This window comes from Psittacula echo (assembly GCF_963264785.1).
Source record: "Psittacula echo genome assembly, chromosome: 1".
Classification (NCBI taxonomy): Eukaryota; Metazoa; Chordata; class Aves; order Psittaciformes; family Psittacidae; genus Psittacula; species Psittacula echo.
In genome coordinates, this window is record NC_137735.1 from 152,114,608 (window position 1) to 152,138,546 (window position 23,939).

Below are 23,939 nucleotides of genomic sequence, written 5' to 3' on the forward strand. Positions count from 1 at the left end.
TGGTAGACACATCGTCACTTTTCACATTCCATAGAATCACTGAATTGTTTGGGTTGGAAGGGACATTAAAGATCATCCAGTTCCAGCCCCTGCCATGGGCAGGGACACCTTCCACTAGACCAGGTTGCTCCAAGCCCCATCCAACCTGGCCTTGAACACTGCCAGGTTGGAAGCTGCCATCCACAGCTCTGAGCAACCTGTTCCAGTGTCTTACCTCCCTCATAGTAAAGAATTTCTTCTTTGTATCTAATCTAAACCTGCCCTCTGTCAGTTTAAAGCCATTCTCCCTTGTTCTGTCTCTACACGTCCTCGTAAAAAGTCCCTCTCCAGATTTCTTGTAGTCTCCCTTTAGGTAGTGGAAGCTGCTCTAAAGTCTCCATGGAGCCTTCTCTTCCTCAGGCTGAACAAGCCCAGCTCTCTCAGCCTATCTTCATTGTCTGCAGACTGTTCTTGCAGTAACTAAAGCAAATAGTTCTAGAAGTTCAAAGAAAAGGAGGATGATGTGTCAAAGATCATCTCATCGGCCTCATCAGGTCCTGGATTTCTTTTTTTTCCAATGTTTGGGTCATCTCAGACAGTCTCTCTGGCTCTTGCTGAAGCAGGAATGTTTTTGTGAACATGGTAACTAAGGATTCTATTTATTTATTTAAATAGAAGCCAAAAGTCATTCTGTATATTCTAGTTCTGAACAGCTGGTGCTTCAGCAGTAAACGAGTCACATCATGGTTTAGACCCTGAGATGCCAATTAAACCATCCTTAGGAATATTACACAGGAGAACTCCGAGATGAACAGTATTCTAGGATGGCATGGAATACAATCCTTAAAAGAGAATGTCTTTTAGGTTGATGTTTCTGTGATGATAAATGAAACCCAATTGTGCTTTTAGACTAACCTGTAAGCCTCATTTACATCTATGCGTGCCATAGCGTCAAGTGCTAGAATGAAGTCAGTGGTAAATTAAGGGATAAAAAAAAAAAAGGTGATCCATATGCTAAAAAGCTGTCATTCCTTTCGGAGTGTTTGTGACGTCTGTGCTGCTGAGGATGCTGATTTGTAACATTCCAGAATTAGATCCGAACCGATCCAGCATGGGCTTTAAGTGGGAAGAAATATCCAGTGTTACTTTGGGAGGAACAAAGAGTTGTTGGCATACAGGTCAGTCCTCTGAAGAAGGTTTATTCTATTTATTTAGGAGACTCTTGTCACGGGTAAGAACAGTGTGTGGAAACATCTTAATGTGCTACTCACCTTATTAACCTTTTTTCCCCATAGATTTGAACTTAAAGTAATACTGCACATATAATTTATTGTATTCTCCTAATGTCTCTACAGTGTGCTATAGGGAACACCACAAGATAGATGGCAACACAAGATGATGGCAAGTAGATGCACAGGCTGACATACATACAGCTTTCTGTATTCTTCAGGCCCATAACGTAGGCTTCACCTTTGTTTTATTTGTATGTGGTTTTGGGGTTGTTTTTGTAGTTACCATTGGTCCCCCAAACCTGTTAGTGAGATAGATTGAAGAACAAATTTATAAACAGCTATCTCTTGAGAAAGTGTATGAGGCTTTTAGGGGGCCTTTTATACCTATTTCACAACTTACACTATTTGTTACCTTAGTCTTTTCACTTTTGAAAATAACTGCTATTATTCCATAGTTTTGGGGGGCTGAGATATTGTTGTCTGCTTTTTTACCCTGTTGCACGGAGATTAAGTGGACTACCTTAATTTCAGGTCAGCTAGCATTTCATCAGGATACCGAAATGGTTGCAAGCATTCATCCCCGTGGATGAAATCCTAGCCTGCAGCATGTCTGTCTCTCACCTTGGAAAGTGGCAAGATAATCACTGCGATCCTTGGCGATGGGCTTTAAAGCTGGGCATAATCCAGCAGTGAATGAAATGCAGAGCCATCCAAATCAGTGACATTCAACCCAGCTACACGTCAGTCCAGGTGGCAGCATAAAGTGGTACTCGACTGCTTCCAGCCCAATTTTCTGGTTAGCACTCTAAATGCAAGAAGCAGTTTTGGCACCTCCTCTGTGGTGTCTGTACAAGCGCACACACTTGTGCAAACACACTCGATTCTGTACTCAGATTTTCTGGTGTAGGTAAACTTTTATGGCATCTGTATTTCTTTTCATGCTCTTGAACACGGTTGTTCTTTCTGGAGAGAGAGCACTCACCTTTCCCTTTGCCTTTCATCCTTTCTCCTCTTATCTGTGTGACGAAATTGCATCACTCAGTTGTGACATTTCAGTAGTGGATGTGACAGTCATTTTAACCAAAAGCATATTCGTCTGAAATAAAGCCTTGGTATATTTACTTGTCAACAGATACACTCTATAACTTCCGTAAAGAGGACTGAATGATAAAAACAGTAAAATATGCGGTGTTTAGGTGTTTCTGAAATCTACCCTTAAAAAGAGCAAGAGCCAACAATCCCTTGTGCCAACGTCTTTTATCTCTTCCAGAGCTGTTTCTCATTTACTGTAATGCAAAATTCCATTTCGCAGTGCGCTTTAGGTTCCCAACAACAGGAAAAATATTACTTGAGAAAAAAAACCAACTTGCAAATCCAAGACCAGGCGTCTGTTTGTGCAGTTCTAAACGAAGCCTCACCATTTCTTAGCTAATGAGGATCCTTTCCATGTGGAATAAATTCTTAGTACTTAGCAGCATTAGTAATGCTTCAGAAAAAAAAAAAGAGTATTTAAAATGGTTCAGTTGCCAACTGCCTTTGACTGCCTCAGTAAGACATTGAAACAGACCTTCTGCTCTAAATTAATAAGGCCAATCACAGATGCACAAAGCCCAGAATGACCGATCATTCTTCTGGTGTCCTCGCTATCTTGACTGAGGTCAGATAAATCACTTTCAAGCTGTTAAATCAATGATCATAAATTAGGGTTCTGTTTTTACAGCGCCTTGTGGGAAATTCTCATGGTTAAATTAATCTAACAGCTGCAGCGAGGAGCACCTCCCACAAGATCATGTCAAAAGTTCTCTCTCCCCCCCTCCTTTTTTTTTTCTTTAAAGGGGGAAAAAAGGAGTGAATTATTTGTTTTTACCTCGTGCACAAAATGGGATCCCTCCTATCCCTGCTAATTCATGTTTCAATTGTACCCAGCTGTTTAAATTGCACTGTGCAGAGATTGCCTTGATCCCCAGGTGCTGGTACTCCATCTGTGCTGCTCTGAGAGACTATTTACAGCAGAGGTTAGGCCAGCGATTGCTGGGATGGAAAACTCATTTCTCAGCCTGGCTTTTATTTACACTCTTATTAAAGATCCTTTCACTCATGTTGGAATGGCAGCTAGTGGCTGCAGTGAGCGCTTGGCATCGAGCCAAGCAGCAAAATTACCATGTCGATGAAAGATAGCCTGCTTCCATTTTAACCTTTCACTGTTCCCCCCTTTCCATCTATATTTGCATGAAGAAGGATGATTATTGAAAGACAGAGGGGGACAAAGGGATGAGAGAATCCTCGTCAGCTGAGCTTTTTCAAGAGATAAACCAATGGTTTGTGACCAATTTGGAAAAATCTTTACTGCCTTATTAATTCCCTACTCTTTTCCCTTAATTGCTATTAGAGTTTATTTTCACATGAAGCAACAGAGCTGCTCATGCTCTGCTCGCGTCCTTCCCCCACTGCTTCCCTGCGCCTTGTGAATGCAACCCTGGGATATGTCTGCACTGTTGAGGTTTCTGCTTCATCCCTGATGCAGGTCACACAGAGGCACAGCAACACCCTCAAAGCATTTTTTTTCCCCCCCTACAAATATGCCTCAGAAATGAATCACCTTCCTGGGAGCAAGGGGCTCATTGCATGTAGCGCGTTCTGGTACAGGGGGTGGACAGGGGAGGCCATGGGTGGTTGCTGGGGGAGGCTGTCATGCAGTCATTGTCTTGTGGCCCGAGATGCATTTGAAAAATAGAAATAATAACAGACACCTCAGTGCATTTGTTTTTAGGAGCAGCACAGATTTGGTGAAAAACAACACCATCCAGGTGTGGTGAGACAGCAGCCACCATTGCTGAGTGCCAGCTATAGCCCAGCACAACCAGGAGGAGACCACAAAACCACAAGCCTTAATATCAAGCTCCATTTCTGAAGCAGACCATAACCTTAAGCTGGTTCTTGACTGTGAGCAAAGCCATGCTTTCCTTTCTCTTCGCCTGCTTCCAGGGCAGAAGGAAAGAAGATCTCTTAATTTTGCATTTTGCTGAGTGTAGAAGCAGTGACTTTACTGAGAGGCTCACAATAGTTGGTGTTCTTGCTCCTCTTGTTCTTGTTTTGGGCAGTGTGCAAATACCAGCTCTTGTCCAAATAAAACCAACTATATCCTGAAGGATTTCATCCTCTACTCAGCCATTTGTGTGTGTCCCACCATTTTTAGCCACTGCTCAGCCTTGTAGATCCCCAAGAACTGTCCCCTCCTGTCATCACCAGGGGGCTCAGTTACCGGCTGCTGGCCAAGGGCAGGCGGCTTCATTGGCCCAAGTCATCCGATGGCCACAGGTTGGCACATTCCCAGGCCTTGTGGATATGGGAAGCTTTTCAGTCCAGGGGTAGCTGTTGATCCCTCCAAAGAACGAACAAAACTGAGCTATTCCCAGCTCAGTCTTTAAAACTCAATTTTGTTTCCACTGAGGATGAAGCACTGGAGAAAAGGGGTGTCGTGCTGTTTCTTCCCCACTAATCCTCCTTAAAGGTGGAGGGTTTGTTAACAAAAGCACAAATACCTACTTAGCTGTATTCTGGGGAGCTGACAGCTGAAATAGGTGTATTTAGAGACCACTGCTTGCTTTCAGCTCCTGCAACAAGCACAGACAGGTCACAGCTTCAAAGCATTCAGCTGCTGCTCAAAGTTTCTTGCCATTTTTTCCTACATGCATATATAGTCATAAATTCAACGTTAATATTCTACAATAGTTTTCTTATTAGAAATCAGCCTGAGCCACACGGCTAACTTCAGGACTCCAAGTTAGTTGGGTGTTCATGTTCCCCATGTCGTCACTGGCCAAGTACCTGCTCTCCTAGTGAAGCCAGCACCAGGGAAATCTTGCAGGAGTGGTAGCAGAGAAGCACAACTGGGAAATTTTACATAACTGTAAATCTTCATTTTGTTCTTTTCCTCTCCTTCCCTTTCCTGGCGCTAAACAGACCTTCCTGAAAACACCATTCCTAGAAAAACGTAACCACAGCAAGATTCAGTGCCTGAGCATTGTGTTTAATATTTTTCCCATTCATAAAACGCTTGTATGTCTGGACATGTGACTTAGTTTGGAGGGTGTGTTTTGATTCTTGTCTGGCTCATTTAAACTGCTCCTATTCTGGTGCTTAGGCAGAGGACGGGTAAGAAAGACTGATGTTGCAGCTCTTCTAACATATCCTATACTCCCAGATGTAAAATTCAATCGCACGAGTGCTGGTGACAAACAAGCATTAAGAGGGGGTGCAAGGACCAGCAAAGTAAATTTGTTTTTTTTTAATTGGGAGCAAAATGAACGGCATCCTCAGAAAACGCAGCGTAAGAAGTTTGAATGAGGTGCCTGTTCGTGGAATACCTTGATCTCAGCTAGATGAGATGCAGTTGACATTTGGCTGACAAAGCTCTGGGGAAAGCTGGAGGATGGTAAGACGTAAGATACTGTGTGCAATTAGCTGCGGTACCAACCCAGGAACAAAAGTGAACAGGCACAACGTGGGGACGAGAGGATCTTCTAGAATCAAGGTCTAAACTGCTTGTGGATGTAGCAATTCCCAGCTCTTTGTATATTCTTTCACAGTTTCCTATTTGAATAATTGACTTGTTTGCTTCTAGATCCTGAAGAACTGCAACTGGATTTGGCTGCTTCTTGTCTCCCCTTCCCCATCCCAGTACATGCTGGGATAGTGCACTGTGCCTCAGCCCACAGGGGATTAGAAATGAAACTAATACACATTTAAGGGACCTGGATGGGCAGAGCCAGTTGAAATTTCCCAAGGCTTAGGTGACTGCAGGTGTATCAGTTGCTTTTACACCCCTAAGCTATATCGAATAGTATACCGGGCAGAGGAACGGTCTCCATTTAGGCGCAATCTGTGCTACTCAGTGAGGTGACTGCCTAGTCATTTGTCTTGAACAGTCACTCTCAGGAGAAAACACCGTCTCTCCTTGTAGTTTTACTCAGGGGCATCTTGCAGAATTTCAGTAATCTTAAGCCTTACCTTCCTAACACAAAAATAGCAAATTCTCAGGTTTCTTTGCTTAGTCCCCCAAAAGTTGTAGCAATAATTACAGAAATAAGCAACAACTGTCACGTCAGAAGCTAAATGCTGCACTGGAGCTTGTGTGAAAACCTTTGGATCTTTCAGCGAGCTTTTAATTTGTCAGGAAAAAGTAGTTTCCCCAGGGAATAACTGGGCCAAAGAACTGGGATAACAAGTGTTCAAGAACTTGAACCCTGTAAAATCAATTTAAACCCATTAAACTTTCCCCTTTCAAATAGGACAATTAACATTTTACATGCACGTAAGTTTTTGCTTTGAGGTAATGAACCAATGGATGTAGGGTTAATGAAGAAATCACTCCCCTTTCTACAGGGCTTTTCTTTGGCTACCTGCGATTCCTGCATCACTGGTGGTGCTGCCTACAGCAGCACCCACAGGAAGCGAGTGTGAGGAGGTGGGTGGCCAAGGACTCAGTGGCACATCTCAATAAGCACTTTACTTCAAATGTTTTAAATCAAAGAGAAGCACAGTAAGGAAAAGGAAGGAAAAATACCACCCATAGCATAAACGAACCGGAAAGATGCACTGTTGGAGGACAGCCTGTCAGGAAAGGCCTTGACTTACCACAGAGCAGATTGTCAAATCCAGGGAGGGCACCAAGTTCAGGGACAATGCCAAACCACTACAGCTGGCTGTAGTGCTGTCTTCACAGAATACTGTAAGGGGTTGCCTTCTATTGCTTGAGAATAAATGCTCAGAGGTAAAGATCAGGGACATTTTGACTCCAGAGCCTGAGAAATTATGCACTAATACACCGAAGAAAAATAATGTAATTCTAATCTTAGGTGGCCTCAAATTCATGAAGGTTCAGAGATCTCATCTGTCCATGCATCTAAATAATCAGTCTTAAATTAGCTGCAGTAAAGAGCTAATTAGTTTTGCTACTGCAGCTTCCTCCCTCTCCCTTTAGTATTCTGTGGCAGTGCTGGAGATGATTCCTGCAGCTTCAAATTTATGATTGTTTTTAAATTATTAAGCATCTCCAAATCACATATTCTTTATCTACCTGTGGACCCATTTTGTCTACCTTGATCATATTCCTTTTTGCTCACCTTGTCCTCAAAGCACAATTTCTCCTGAAATAATTTTTCTCTCTCTATAAAGTTATGGCATCCTTTGTTTTGCAAAGCAGAGGATTTTAAAAGAAGCTTTCATCCTTCCTTCTAACAAGAACAGGATGTGCAATAACTTTGGTTTATATAAGCCTTCCTGGAAAGCATGAGAGAAACTCTGGAATCCATAAAAGCTGCACTGCAGTAGCATAAAGAAGCGAAGTTTTTGCTCTACCAGGATACATTAAAAAGATGGAACTTCAGGCCTCCGTTTTACAGAAACTGCAAAATACAAGAAATTACTGGGATTGTTCCCTGGTGTCGCTTTAGTTAACTGTACATTCAGTAGAATACCACGAATGTATTATTTGGCTAAGCACTGATTTATTGCCCACAGGAATTACAGAAACCAACATCCAGATTTGAAGAGTTGTATCCATTACCTAAAAAATGAAAATAACAAGCCTTACTTGACCTACAACTTACAGAATTCAGGGTGTAAGAGATGTGGAAGCAACAGAACGATGTGAAGCAAGCTCTTTAGGTTCACTTGCTGTGCAACAACTGTCACTGCACACAGTCAGCACTCACTTCTTCAGCTGACACCAGCCAGCCAGGCAAAGCTGTGCTGAAGCTTTATTCGCACAGTGATTTTAAACTTGACCCAGCGGCCGGACTGCAGTAATAAACTGTTGGACTTAACGGGAGAGTGAGAAGAACCAGGGTGAAAGCAACACATCGCTTCTCTGCGCTTCCAGTTACGCTCAGTGAATGCAATGGGCATATGCAGCACTGCTTTAGAAACTGGGATAACACTAGAGAAATGTTTTCACTGCTCTTCCGCTAAGCGTGAGGTGAAGCAGGAATCAGGAGAACCGCCTGTGCGACAATGCAGTATTTCAAAGCTAATCAGTAGATACATGCCCTATTCTCATCCTCTTGCTGGCAACCTGGATGAGCATCGTCTGTGGCTCTGTGCCAGTACGATGCAAGGAGGCTGGTGTTAGTCACTGCACCTTTGGTGCCTTCATCTTTGGTTACTATATAAGCATGGCAGCTTGCTTCAGTGGAATCCATTAATTCACCCTTGGTTTTCACTGTACCATAAACCAGAGCAGAATTTGAGACAGTGATTCTCAAGGAACTGGGGATGAGGGAATATTTATTTCAACTATGTTGTTATTTCAGAAACTGCACCCAGTGCCTCACGTCAAGAGAGCTGACAACTTTGCATAGCTCTTCACTGAGTCACAACATGGCTGCTGAGCAACACTGCCTGAGCAATGGATCATAATCTGATGGTAGCACACAGCTCCCTCAGTTATCCTACAGCCAAAATCTTCCAGAGCAGCCCATATGCTAATGCACCTCATAGGAATTTAGTTCATTAAATTAAGAGTGGGACCTTTTGTCAGTGAATCATCCATTCTCTGGTAAAGCAGAGCAGGCTACTTGTCCATATTGCACAATCAGCAATACACAGAAAGAGGCTTAGGTACTCTTCAGGACAAAGGCAGAATAATCACAGGTATAGATATAGATGGATATATATAATATATAATTTAAAACTTTATTTTAAAACTTTGCGCATACACTTCTTCCTCCTCCTCCTCTTTTGTTCATTGCACTGGAAAGTTTCAAAAAACACAAAATATATCCCTTTACCAAACATTTGTTTGTTCTTAGGTTACAAAAAGATTAACATTTCACAGTCACAAAGCAGAAGTACATTGGTCCAAAACGTCTTCCTCCAGCAGCTCCTCCGTTCTTCAGGACATGTAAAACCTACACAGTTGTACAGATCTCAAAGCAAGACAACTTGTCCAATGAAAGAAAGAAAAAGGTGGCAGCTATTAAAAAAAACCCCAAATAAGACACTATGAAAGAACACCAGCAGCAATGGGCAAAAAATAAAAAGAGAAATAAAGAGAGAAAAAAAAAGGATGAGGGTGGAGGTGGACAAGGGCATCCTCCTTCAAGTACATCACAGGTAGAAATACAGCAGCACAGTTACAGAATCATTTGGTCACTCTCTCTATGGCAGCCACATCACTGTATCTTCATCTAAGACACATGGAGGAAAACTATTCACACACCAAAAATGTCAGAGAGGAACAACAATTCCACACAGTTTGCAATTCATGTTTGATACAAAAATGTTGAAGGTATTTGTACATAAAATGTAAAATAAAAGCAAAACAGCAAGGCAGGAAGAAAACAGCGGATTTGCTAGGAGTACGTAGTGTTTGTTACAAACCCAGCAAAAGTTCAAAGCCAAAATCTGCCCAAACAAGTGCAGTTCTTCAAAAATACCCTGGGGGCAGAGTCGATGGTACCTCACAGGCCTCTTGTCGTGTTTTAACATGGAAGTAACTTTAACATGGAACTTCACTGCAAACAGCAGGCTCTGACCACTCTTCCTTCAGCTCGTTGCCCTGTTGGGTTTTCTCTGTCTCCAGCACAAGGCCACTGAGCCTCAGCCCTCTTGGACAACTGGCTATTGTGTTGCTGAAGGAAGCAGCATTGCCTTGCTGTACCAAAAGGTGGTTGTGTGCCTCACTTAAGATGTAAGCAAGATTTCTACCTAAATTCTTCATCAAACTAAACCAAAAATGTTTAGGCTGTACCGCACGTTCGAAATGGGTCTATTACCTTCTGCAACAGGAGAATGCTAGAAGCTTCTTGGGTTTGAGTTTCTAGGAATTGCAGTGGCCTAGGCACCAGGAGGCAGAGTTACATCGCACTGTCGGCTCAACTGAACTAAACAGCATACACCTCCTTCCCTTGCCATTGTTCGAGACCTTGCCTGACTTCCTAAGCAGTGCTTAACGCACAGGCAAGGACGCAGCCCTGTGCAATAGCGGTATGAATACCGATGTAACTCAGGACCGCGGTTCCTTGCTGCTAAGGCTTCAACGGTTTCAGACACAAACCTGGCAAAACCCCATACTGCTGCCAGCAGCACGCAGTAACTAAGATGATGTGCCCAGGATCTAAAATTTGGACTTGGTGACTAACTTGCTCCCATTTGAGGCAGCAGGCTGTCTGCTCCGAACTCAGGAGCTCTACTGAGCCTTTAGAGCAGTTGCAGGTCTGAACGCAGCACTGTGCAACATGGATCCTTCCTGCCACCAGTGGCTTCTAATGCTGTGACTCCCCACATAATTCAACCTGTAAAGGGAACTGGAAATGCTTTTGATTATTCTTGCTTCTCACAATACCTCCTCAATAAATTATTCCTACCTCCTATTTACATGAGGCTTTGGTGTGTATATGTACTGATGTCACACCTTGAAGCACAGCACAGACACAGTGCAGGCACGTAAGAAGCTCCTACTGAAAGCAGATAGCAGTGAAAGCCCAAGTGCTACCACAGCATACCAGAGATGCTCTAACGAGGAAAGCATGTAAACGTGTAACAGATACCGTATAAAACAGCAAAACAAAAAGCATCACAGCATAGTTTCAGTCACATCCATCTGAGTAGGAAACTTTTATTATCCTTTCAAGTTCTCAGAATTTATTAATTGATGCTAATTGATATCAATTGCTGATATTCTGCCATTTCCAGGAGAGGCCTCAAAGCTAACATAACTTGACCTGGGTCCAGTTGCAGAGGAGCAGGCTGACTGATGGCAATACCCCAAATGAACAGTGGAGGCTTATTGACAAAACCATAGCAGCGCCCATGAGGTTTTGCTTTGAGAAGTCACCAGCCAGTTTGCTCCCACCAAAAGTCACGCACTCTGCTAACCCACCGGCCCAGAGGTACATTTAAAAACACCCCTGAACGAGACGGTGCACCTTCCATTGCCTTGAAGTTTCACTTTTAAATTCTGGCAAACCCTATACTGGAAATATATTGCCACCACATTGTACTCAGTGGTTTTATAATAACTGGCATGTGTGTTGACACCACGTTACCAAATGATGAAGACTAACCATGTGTGAGCACTGAAATATTTGACTTAGGCTTCTAGCTGGTACCAGCAAGCATCAGCTTCCTTGCTGTTCAGATGACTCTGCTGGAATTGCCGGCGTTAGTTTCTTTGTGAACGAGCATCTGAATTGCTAGAGGACTACACAACTGCATTTGTGAAGAGACAACAGGAGTTACACAGAGCATGAAAAGCACGTTTACAAGTTTATTAGGCCAAAAAACGTGCAAGAGAAGATCTCTTGCTTAAACTTGAAAACATAAAGGGCCATGTGAAAATATTCTAGACTCCAAACCTCTCTTTTCACCCAGCAGCACACAGAAAAAGAAGGGGAAAATAAAATAAGGAAAGAATGGATAAAGCATGACAACACATAATCAGGTATGCCACTGACTGATGCTGAAGCCCTAGAATACAAAACATCCATGTTCTGCATAGCTTTATCACATGCAGGCACTGGGGAATGCATGGAAGAGTTTTCAGGCTAAAATCATGCCGTTTGCTGCACGTTTGAGCCATGACACCCTCTGCATTGCCTGCTTTCAGCCTGAAACTCCTACTGGGTGTAGAGATTCAGAGTAAGGGTAGTTTAAATCCACTGAGACTGTTGCACATGTACTTCCGGATGCAATCAAATAAAGCATCTGGGCAGCTACACTGCACATGCGCTATGGGGTGCTTACACAGCACATTATAAGTTACAAAACTGGTGAGCTCCAGGTCATGCCTGTTAAGGAGAAAGTCTGCAAAGGGCACAGCATCCTCCTCCTCCTTTGGAAAGGAGGCAACATTTCTGAGCTGCCTAGTCAGTGCCCTACAATTATGCCAGTTCCCCGTCTTTTGGCTGTCGAAGAAGTACAAACTAAATGAGCAGCTCCAAAAGCTGGGGGCAGATGGTTGACCTTGGCTTCCCAGCTGATATAACTGCCTATGAGAGAACCTTCTGATTTTGTTTTCTCTTCAACTCTTGCCAATGAAGTACCAGCTTGAAGAACCATCAGCCAGGTTAAGTTGCAGATTTATTCTCTTTTTTCCCCTCTTGGACTATTGCTTTCACTCTGATATTTTACTCAGGTTTTATTTAAATTGATTCATCACTGCTAGGAAAAAAGCTGCTGAAGCTAACCAAGGGCTTGTATCTATCACAGGGATCTTTTGATCCTTGACTACAGTCCTCAGCACCAAGAGGACAGAAAGTTACAAGCTTTCTGATCACTAAGTCAAGCAGGCAAATGTATAGTGAATAATAAGTGACGCAGGAAGACATGAAATGACTTTTAAATAGATCAGTATCTGGGAAACCAAATTGGTAACGAGAACATACCACCACTTGAAGTAGGAATCCAACTAAAAAACGCACTCAGGAGCCCAAATAAATTTATGAACCCCAACCGATGCAAAAGCTGTATGGTCAGGGATTCTTCCAACAGGATAAAGCAGGCAGAACCTATTCAATGAATGCAAGTCTCTGATCCCAAAGAAACCACGGCCTCCAGGTAAACATCACATAAAGCTGAGTTTGCGTGCTCTGTATAATCACGGTATACACACGACAGGGAATCTTGACAAATAACTCTTCACACCAGAATAAATCTTGCCATACAGGACTGTGACCTATTTCTCCTGGACAATTTTGCAGGTGGCTGTTTTAGCTGCAGTAAACAGGCATAGTCACACTGAAAACAACTTCAGTTTTCCTACTAAAATACAGGAGTATAGTCTACTGAAGAAGAGACGGGAGAGGAAAATGGAGGTTCGAAGGATTACACAAGTTTGAAGTTGTCCATAGCTAAGTCATGAATGCAACTTTTTGAAAGAAGAAAACTCTTTGAGTCTCATACATGTATATATAGGTATTTTAAATGAGATGTGACCCAAGTCACCTTCTGAATATTTGGGGATAGTTTTCAGGAGCCTCCTTGGCTTCTGATGCCCACTTCTACTTTCACAACTGAAATGGCTCTTCCAAGCTACATGGTAAACTGAGAAAAAAAGTAAATTCCCCACTTGGAGGGATAACAGAATCCGTAATATGCTAGCAGCATTTAAATCCCATTCCTGTTAAGCACCAAAACCATTTCTATAGGGAAATTGTAATCTTAAGGGTTATCTTTATCATATACAGTATATGTGCAGAGCCCTACCTTTCGGGCAGAAAAATACCCCTCCAGCATTAGCTTTGAGTAGATTACATCAATTGGAAGTGTCCTGGTCAGATCACCAAAATCATATTGTCTCTTACAGGCCCTTTCCAGAAAGATCCTCATCCTATAACCACTCTTGATGCTACTTTCATGACTGCTTGTTGCCATGTATTAAGGGGATGACGTAGACAGAGATGTCATCTCCAGAGCCCAGCCTGTCGTTGGATATTCTCCAGCCCCGGTCCTTCAGCACTCCCCTGGCTCGCATCACCAGGTCCTGCGCCGCCAGCGTGTACCTGTGGAGAAGGCAGAATACAGCCAGGGAGTGCTCCTCTTCGTGAGGAAAGTGGGGTTTTACAGCCTGCCACATTCACTGTTGTGACCTACCAGGACAAGTTTCCCAGTGCTTTAGAAACAGGCAGGAGAAATGCAAACCACAGCATGCCCACAAGGCAACCCCTTCCAGTTCAGCAACAGCTCCTGCATCAGAATCTGAAGGTAGCTGACAGGCCCCAATCAGTCAAAAATCACTGGTCATTTGGGTGCTTGGCTTCAGCAGTTTTCAGAAAAAATATTAAACACATTTGCATTAATAAACTGGCTTTCTAGGAGTAGTCTGAAAAAACTGAGAACCCCACTAACAACAAATAACACTATTTGCTGTTAAGAACTATACCCTTCTCAACTGACACACCTGAAGGTAAACACAGCTCAACTATTTTAGAGACAAGCTCTAACAAAGTCATTTGAAAGCAAGTAATAGAGCATTAAAAATAAAACCCAAATGCCACTTTAAACCAGGCAGGCTAACTTGTCTATTTTCCTTGACCACAGAATGATTTTTAAATTTCTCCTATTCTGAAACTGGAAAAGTAAACTTACAGTTAATACAGCCAGATTAACAGAGTCCCACAGTTCTTTCACATTTACGAGTTCAATGAAAATTGTGTGAACGTGAATTGTCACGTGCTTAATTTAGTGAAATACCAAGTTTCACGCTGCTTCAGAACTCCCAGCTTGGGCTGGGCTGAGCACTGCTGGATCTATGGCAGTTATTTTCTATCCTGAAAAAATAACAGATGCTGCTTGGCGGCAGAAGGGTGTCAGAGTCCAAAAGGTGGTGCATAGACAGTGCTCTGTCATGTGCTCTGACAAGTTCTCCCTTATCATTCTACCTGCTGCCCCTACATCAACACATCTGTGTACTAACTAAGAAGCTCCCTCTGAAAGAGATCTGATTATGGGTGAACAGCTACTGTCACATGGTTTTCTTTGTCAGCCCAGCACCTGGCTGAGACGTTTTGAATTTGGCTGGGTGGAGACAAGATTTTCTATGATTTGGTAATTAAAAATTAACTAAACAGTTAGAGAACTGACAAGAACAACCCAAACGGTTCAATACTCTGTATGCCTGTGCTTTATTTAAAGCATTATATATATAACAACCTCCGAGATGATGTAGGCCTCCAGAGGCAAAACACAGCTCTGAAGTTCCCGGAAATCAGGAAGGACAAGAAAGGTTCACATTTCAAGACCTCATTTTCTAGAAGAGGATCCCTGACTACAGGTGATCTGCCCAGATCCCATTGAGGAATAGGAATATTGTGTCCAGTTCTGGGCCCCTCAGTTCAAGAAGGACAGGGACCTGCTGGAGAGAGTCCAGCGCAGGGCGACAAAGATGATTAAGGGAGTGGAGCATCTCCCTTATGAGGAAAGGCTGAGGGAGCTGGGTCTCTATAGTTTGGAGAAGAGGAGACTGCGGGGGGACCTTATTAATGTATATAAATATATAAAGGGTGAGTGTCATGAGGATGGAGCCAGGCTCTTCTCAGTGGCAAACAATGATAGGACAAGGGGTAATGGGTACAAACTGGAACACAAGAGATTCCACTTAAACTTGAGAAGAAACTTCTTCTCAGTGAGGGTGACGGAACACTGGAACAGGCTGCCCAGGGGGGTTGTGGAGTCTCCTTCTCTGGAGACATTCAAAACCCGCATGGACACATTCCTGTGTAACCTCATCTAGGTGTTCCTGCTCTGGCAGGGGGATTGGACTAGATGATCTTTTGAGGTCCCTTCCAATCTCTAGCATACTGTGATACTGTAATAGGAAAGGACAGTTTCTCCATTACTCAGAAGCTGTGAGGAAGAGTTTATTGAGTATCAAGGACCGTTCTAACCCCAAAATTGCATTATCAAATGATAGTTTTTATTAGTAGATACTTCAATTACTCTCTGGGCATAACAAAAGGAAAAAAAAACCCCAATTATGTTCTGCTGCTATCATTTAGTGCCTTAAAATGACTCCTTTGAACCAGGAATAGAATTATTTGCTCTGCTAGAGAGATTTCTTCAATGCAAATGGACCAACATTTGACTACTCAAAAGGTCTGATGTTAAATCCATGTAATGTTGTACAGAAGCAATGCACCCCCTGCTCCTAACGGTACTGACTAATAAAATTTCCAGCCCTCACTAGTTTTGACAGAAGATTTACTTTCAGCAATAAGAGAAGGGCCCAAGGCATGAACTGTAACACACAAGCCTCCACACCCACATGCACGCTGTCTGCATACTTCAAGAGAAGTCTGTACCAAGGACCTTGAGCTCTAACAGCAGGACGTGACAAGCAGCTCTGCATGCACTGTCCTAATGCAACATGAAATTGTATTTTCTAAGGGGAATAAACCCCAAACATACATACTTGCACTCCCCAGTTCCCAAATCCCCAAATCAGATGGAGGGCTAAGGAACAAAAGGACTCCACGTGGCAAGCAAGAAACTGGAATATGTATTCACAGCATGTCTGATGCTGAGTGAATTTTGGCTAGAACATCTTTTCCAAGGATTTCCCAGCTATTGTCAGAATTTAAGAGAAGAAAACACCCATCATTCTGCGAGAAAACTTTGCCTTCTTCCTTTTTCTAAATAACAAGGGCTCCCCACATCTAAAGAGTACAAAGGAATGAATATTGCTCTTGATTGTGTAAAGCTTTTGCTGCTTAATGTTTGGAGAGGACAGATAAAAACAAAGGAATTTTAATAAACCAGAAATGCTCTCATAGACAGTCTATGAAATACACAAGAAAACCAGCACATCCAAGCAAGGAAAAGGAACAGGTAAAGACAGGAGCGAGGTAACTTATCTCCTTGTGTAAAGCTGAACTGAAGTGATGCTGTTCACCTTGGCACTAGAGGAGATAGGGTCTCTTGCACCTGGAGATGAATAGCAGCAGCAGTCCATTACTGAATGTTTTATTCTCCAGTGCTGTGAACTTGGGATTCAGCTGTTGACACAGCATTAGAGAACTGCTGAAGTAGCTTTAAAGTATTAACTTCCTCCTAACAAACAGCCTCACCGGGTTACAGCCTTTGTGTTTTAAGAATAAATATATATGCTTTTTTTGTTTGTTTGTTTTCTTCTGCTGAAGTTTTAAGTATTGATCAGTGAAAGTACTGCAGGACAAATGGTGACAGGGGGGAAAACGTGCTGCTGTCTGAGCAGCTCCTTATCTTCTCACACCCAGCAGAGGTGGAGCAACTCCCCAGCATCCTCATAAATCTCTCTGGCTTGTGTGAGACAGAGTGTGAGAGGGGATGAGAAAGGACAGGAGGGAGGATAAGAAAGAGGTTCCCAATGTCAGTGTGCAAACCTACGGAACTGCAGCTGAAGGAAGTGGGCAAAAGTTATGCTTCTTATTCTTCCCACCTCTTCAGAAGGATGACGTATGGAGAGCAGCAGTGTGCTGCTACACCTGCTCTTCATGCAGGGTCCCCTGCATCCTCTTGTCTGCCACAATACTCATGGAGATCAGCTGGCGGAGAAATCCAGCTCCAACCCTGTTTCTTCCCTCCATCACAGCTATTGCAGAGGAACTGTTGTCTAATCAAGTCTGTGCCCACCACCCACTGCCCAAATCCCCTGAGGCTGTCTCTGTGGCTGGATGAAGACACTCCAGGACTTTCTTCTTCCTGTACTTTGAAATGTCCAGGCAAATGCTATGTTTGACAAGATTCAAAGATATTTTCCTGTGTGTAAAAAACACTCACAGTTCTGACAGTAAATAGCAACAGGAGAGAATCCCAAGAGCATGGCCACGGCTGTAAGCTCTTACCCATCAGGTTATAAAATGAGTTCTAATTCAAATGGGAGGGCTATTGTTCCCACAAAGAGCTAATTACACAACAGATAAGTACTCTGCAGGTCTAAAATCTTCCTCTCCAGCTTTGGCTTCTTCTTAAATATGCTGCTGTCAGCGAGTAAGTAGGCTACTGGGTCAGGCAGATCCAGAGTCTGCTTCACAGGTACGTTCTCCTGAACACCACAGCATTACCAGACCCAGGGGGCAAGTCTCTTACATTCTGACAAGCTTTCTACATCCCTTGAGATTTTACATTTTCAGCCGATCACCCCACCACAGACTATGTCACTACACCCGTCACAGAACCTGACAGTTTCTGGGATAACATTTCCTTTAAACATAACACTGATAATACAGCAAACAAGATTTTCCTGGCACTGACTAGTGAGAGGGATGAATGCAGCTCCACAGTCTGAGCTGCTATGCTATTGTAAATTCATTAGTTATACCTCATTTGGACCACTGTGAAGTAATTACATAAAACCTCTCACACAGTACTTTAAACCCTTTAAATATTCTTTACAACCAAGCAGCAAGAGCAATTACACAAAAGTAATTTTCATAAATATCATTGCAAACTATATGAGGGACTGCTCTAATTACCTTTTGCAAGCTGGCATGAGAAATATCTTGGCACCACTATTTGTAAGCCTCTAAATGACCTGGCACAAAGTTACTTAAAAGAACAAATTAAGTTTTAATTCAGATGTCCATTCATAGACCAGTAGGTCAAACACCAATAAATGTGTTTGTTCTAACTCATATTACAGCAGGCCCACCCATTTCTGGAGCGTGTTATACTTAAGCTGGCACAAACAGGGACTAATCCCCCACAATTACAGGGGCTAAATCAGAACAAACAAATCTAAATGAAACAACAAAAAAATCTCTTTTTCCTTTAGTGTCTCTGATTTATGAGTGTTTTATAATGGATGGAAAATTACTCACCTAACAAGTCAAAAAGATCAAAGAATTCCCATTCCTACTGCAGCAGGTGTGGTGGCTATCACCAGCTTTGGGAAGACCAAAAGCAACAAGACAGACACAATATACCCAGACTGTTTTCACAACAGACAGGAGCAGCGAGGATGGTAGGAATAGCCAACCTTTCCCAATTACTAGATGAGAATGGAGGCAGAGCAGGGCAGAGGTACTACATTTTCTCAGGTGCCTTTGCAGGAAGAGACTCAGGGGTGCAGAGATGAGAGCAAAAGCTCCCTGCCACCTCTGAACAGTGCTAGGGCATATCCAGAAGTACACTGGGTAGGTCATCTACTGCTGCCTTAAATTAATGGCATATCTGCATAGCAGAGTGCCAGATGCCTTGGAAGAGAGGCCCACTAATCCTGCCTGATCTCCTCCCAGAGAGAGGGCAGAGACACTTCCATGTCTTCCTGAAGTAGACACAGCCCTGGCTGTCATTCATACCACTTGCCCATGGCAGGGGGGTTAGAACTACATGATCTTGAGGTCCTTTCCAACCATAACTATTCTATGATTCTATAGTGCAGGGAGGTAGGGAAGCTACAGTTGCAGCTTCATACTAATCATCCATTCTCTTGACAATTGAGAGCTTGCAGCAAAACCTCTTTTGCATTTCAAAGTGTCAGGGCAAGAAAATACTGCTTGTGAGTTACTTTGGAGCTGTTCTCACTTTAAAACCCAAGTGGCTGCCAGGATGTCCATACCCAGTTATCTTCCTTGTTTGCTGATGGAGAACAGGGCTGAGTCTGTGAAGATGACCACTTAGAAATATGAGAAACACCAAGCATTTTGAGATGGGTTTTCCCATGTTCTCATGAGTTGCCACATCTAAACAACTATAGCTTGAGCTCTCACACCATGCTGTGTGTTTTCACTGGGCTGCTGAGATATCACAGAGCTTATTTCTGAAACTCCATTTCATGCAGGCCAACTGGGGATGCATTACAGCTCTTTTCCCTACTCTTAACCCAGAGCGAGAGCAGAAGACAATGATGGCCAGGCCTGAATTCAGCAGCAACACACACTTCTCTTCCTGAGCAGTCCCTAGGGAAGGATAAAGCTCTTTCCACTTTCACAGTCCTCCCTTTTACAAGTGAGAGACTTCTGATCTCTAGCATAATGTTTTAATTCATGGCGACACTGACATTGGCAGCAGATAGACTCACTCAAGGCAGACAGTGCCGTAGCCGGTTGTTTGAAACCTGTTTGTTTGCTTGATAGTATGTTTTAAAGACAGAAACTGATCAAGTAAGAGGTGGTAAAAACAGGAAAATAAAGAGGATGAGGTAGGTCAAAATTGTGAAATGAAACAAAATCCAACTAAATGAAACAGAGTCAGACTTTCCATCTATCTTGTCACCACACCTGTCCTCAGCTGGTTGCATTGAGGTGGATTTAAATCCTACTGAAGGGGGATTTAAAGGTTGCAGCATGACCAGGAATGGGTGGTCCATGTAGTATTTATACAAACCACACCATGTAGTATTTATACATACACACATATATATACAGTGTGAGAGAGAGAGATGCCCATGATCTATAATCTTTAGTGTTAAAGGACTATCCAGGGAAGAGTTAAGTAGAAACCTGTTAATTGCTGGAGACAGTGATGTGCTGCATTGTTCTTGTAAGACTGCAGCCCTGACAGTTTCCACAGAACCTTGTATAGCAAAGAAAATGGATCCCATGCCAAGATATTGTGATCCCACAAGTACTCCTTTGAAAGCTGTCAATTCTGAGTTATAACAGACCACTCACCCCCCTCTCCCCAAACCTCCACATTTGCTGTAGGGGCTCCGTCCAACAAATGTCTTTTTGTAAGTGTTGCGTGTTTACTGACTGCTATTCATATCATACTTTCTACAAAAATACGTTACCAGAAAGCACTCTTCTTGCAGCATAGATAGAAAATCAGAGATGAACACGAACCTGTGGGGATCATCAGGGTCACAGTTTGGTAGAAAGTTAGTGACAGCTTCTGCCACTTCTTCATTTAACAGCACATCCCAGAGTCCATCAGTAGCTAGGATCAGAACATCATCTGGCCCATGCTCATACTGCACGAGGTCATAGACTCTCACCTAAAATGAAAAAACCCAGGAGACAACTGTGAAGGAGGAGTCTGTCAGACCTGTTTGTAAAACATTGCTGAGTTTGGTGGTGAGTTACCAGGTTCAGTCAGGGCACTGAAATATCTCTCCCACAGCACTGCTGGGGTCTGTCCCCAGTTTAGACCTTGAGACAGCAACCCCTCCTGCCTTGGCTCCGGTGCTGACCTAGCTGGGACGGATGCAAGTGTTCCTAAGCTAGGCTGCAAAGCACCATGCTGCCTGTTGCCAGCAGCACTTGAAGCCTCCCCCACTCAGCAGCCTGGTTTCAGCATGTGAGGCTTTTCCCTATCATTGGCAGGGCTAGTCATATGGAAGCTGAATAATTTATTTGATGAATTTTTGATATTTTCTAATAAAATATTCACAAATAATTGTTTTCACTATTTGTCCAGACCCATTTACCTCTGTCAGATAAATTGCATGTTTGGAAATGCCTGTGTGGCAGACGGCACCGCATTTCCTTTTCTAGACCTGAGGCAGCTGCTGCACTCAAGGATTACGCCTGAGCAAGTGAGCAGCTACATGAAATGGAGAGAAATTGCTCAGTTATGTGTATCTGTAAGGAGTCTGAATCAGAAGGTTGATTCAAGATCTGCACACAAGTGACCCCCTGAGCTTATTCACGCTGTTAAAAGTGCCCACTGGCTACACCTTACTGGTCTGCAGCCAGTAAGGTGCTGCTGGCATCTCTGTAACTCCCTCACTTTGGAACAGCTTTCATGATCCTCTTCCTGATGAGGCTGGGGAAAGCCGGGAGTGGGGGGGACAGACACAGGGGTGCTGGGAGGCTGTCAGCTGAGACAGAATATGAGCAAAGGCCATGGCAAGTGTTTTAAATGAGCACTGAGCCTTTAGTCCAGTGTAACTTCTCCTTCCAGCACGCTCTGTACTGCAGCTGACAAACCGCCTGCAATTCCCAGCTTGCGATGGGGAGCTGTTACAAAGCACTCACCGAGCACTTCAATTACCACAGCAACAACCACAGTTTGAAAGAAGAAGTGTGACAACCTTGGCAAGGCAGACAGGAGGAAACGATCATCTGTACTGAAGTTTGGAAATGGTGCACCCCGTCACGCACCCTGCTCCAGCCTCGGGCTCCACCAACAGCAGCGGCAGTTGGGAAATTTGTCAGGACAAGCACTTGGCATAAATAGAAAATATGAGCTGTTTTATTCTCCCTCATGGTGCATTTTCCCTTAGGAGCCATGGAGCAGGCAACGCACATAAAATGCCTGGACCTTTTAATGTAATTATGATTTTATGGGACTGCAACCAGTACCAGAGGAAAAAAAAAATCACCCAGACCTGACTGCTGATCCTCACTTGTTCGCCTTTTACTCAAAAGCACAAGAAGGTCATTTGTAAAATGTAACCTTCACTTCATTATCTAAGGTAGCAGATGAACAAGGACTTTGGAGGATTAAAGTCAAGGCAAGATACTCTCTTCATTAAAGCGCATCTCCTTATTCAGACTGAGTGGGAATACTGTTACACAAAACATGCCCACATGCAGCACAGCCCCCATCTCAAGCCTGCTGCACAGAAACCAGTAGCTGTCAGAGTTCCCATCTCCCAGAATTTAGTTCAGCTTCAACTCGGAAATCACTGTGGAGGGTAAGTTGGCTGACACAGCCATCAATGAGCAGGACATGTTCTGGTCAGATCTCTTGGGTACAGGCAAATATTTGAGAGAGCATTGGGGTTAATGCTCAGGGATGCACTCAGCAGCAACCCCTAGTAGGGATGACCAAGCTTGGAATGTCAGTGCTAGGAAAAACACATCTACCATGGCTTTCCCACCCAGGCAAAGAGCCTTTTTGCAGCATTGGTGGGGGAGAAGGCAGGAAACCAAGACCATGCAACACTGCTTTGAATCCTCCTGAAATGAACAATCTTGTCTGACTGGGAAATGCTACTTGGACAGATAAGAAACTTGTCAAAGCTACCTGCAGCCAATCCACATGTCAAAATACCAAGACCAAGGACAGATCATTTTACCAAGATCAGGTTTAGTTTTTGGGGAAAAGGAAAAAGAAAATGCAACCACTGTTTTTATGCATAATCTGGGAACAAGGTAATTATGTCCTAAGAGCAAAAGCTTTGTGAGCACCTCCAGAAAGGGGTGCCATTGTGAAGGAACAAAACATCAGAAGAGGTGCAGAGAAAGGCAGTGGGGTGGCCAATAAGCAATGCTAGGCTGGTTCTCAGGTTAAGAAAAAGAGAGGGCCAAGGTTGCAGGAGGCAAGTCAGGGACAACTTCAGGTAAGATTCTTGTATACAAGGACCAGCTGGATATGCAACAGAACGTTCACTGAAATGCAGCTTTTTCTGCCTTCCAGTTACCACAGCAGCAACACATTAGGGCAGCCACGTCCACATAATAATAGCTTTTTCTTTCTGTCTTTACTCAGATGTCTAGAATACAGTCGTAGGTGCCCTCAGTGTGTGGCTGACGACGAGTTAATTTAGAGCTGCCCAGTCTATTGTTCAGGTTATGCGCACAGAGCACCTTGCCCAGGCACAGATGCAAGCCAGCTCCTAACCCTTCACTTTTTCTGCTAGCAGCTTTGTTCTAGCTCTTACTTGAGTCAGTGAGGGTCTCTTGCAGTTAGCGACAGGTGCCTTCAGCTGGACATGGAGCAGTGTGACAGCAGAGGCACACAGGTTCGGCAGAACTACCAAGGCATGTGTAACAGATGCTTAGATCAGCAAGGCTCACTGAGCATCCACTCTGCACATCCCCACCTTGTGCAACACCCCACAGCATTCTCCACAGATGCTGTACAGAAAAGGCCTCCTTCCGTGCCTGTGTTTCAGAACACTAAATAACAGGGAGGTTTAAATGACACTCTGTCTGTAACATAAGTTTGATCACAGCTGTACACACTGCAGAACAGTATTGCATAGCCCTGCTAGTGCAGATGATGGGTAACCAGACACTGGCTGGCAGTACAGAGGTTTCCTTACCTGGTGCTGCATGCTAGGCAGATTTCCTATCAATTCCATCCTGAATCTACAGTCTTCCCCTTATAACTTGTTCCTTCTGTAGCCAGCCAGTGTCCCTTCTGTCAGTCCTGACAGCACCCCACAGAACTTGTGACCTCTGCCCAAAATGCTTTGGGCTACTTGTGCTCTGTCCTCTGCCTTGCATACTGTCCCCAAAGCCTGGTCCGCAACTCCCCCCAGCCTACCAGCCCCTTCTGTACTGCCCTGGCCGACTTTCTCACTTGTCAACATCTCTCTGGAGCATTGGCGCAGGCCTTAAAGGAACCCAGTTCGGTCAC

General features: G+C 43.6%; 1 protein-coding gene across 1 annotated transcript in view; it reads right to left on the reverse strand.

Annotated features, from left to right (window-relative positions):
* Window positions 1-13,566: 13,566 nt before the first annotated feature.
* The window catches only part of PPM1H (protein phosphatase, Mg2+/Mn2+ dependent 1H), a gene marked incomplete at both ends in the record, with an annotated part of 133,587 nt that continues 123,214 nt past the window's right edge, over window positions 13,567-23,939 (reverse strand). Inside the window, 2 exons of the mRNA XM_080636230.1 lie at window positions 13,567-13,714; window positions 20,474-20,625. Of these exons, the coding sequence (XP_080492356.1) occupies window positions 13,567-13,714; window positions 20,474-20,625 (300 nt within the window). The remainder of the gene's footprint in view (window positions 13,715-20,473; window positions 20,626-23,939) is intronic.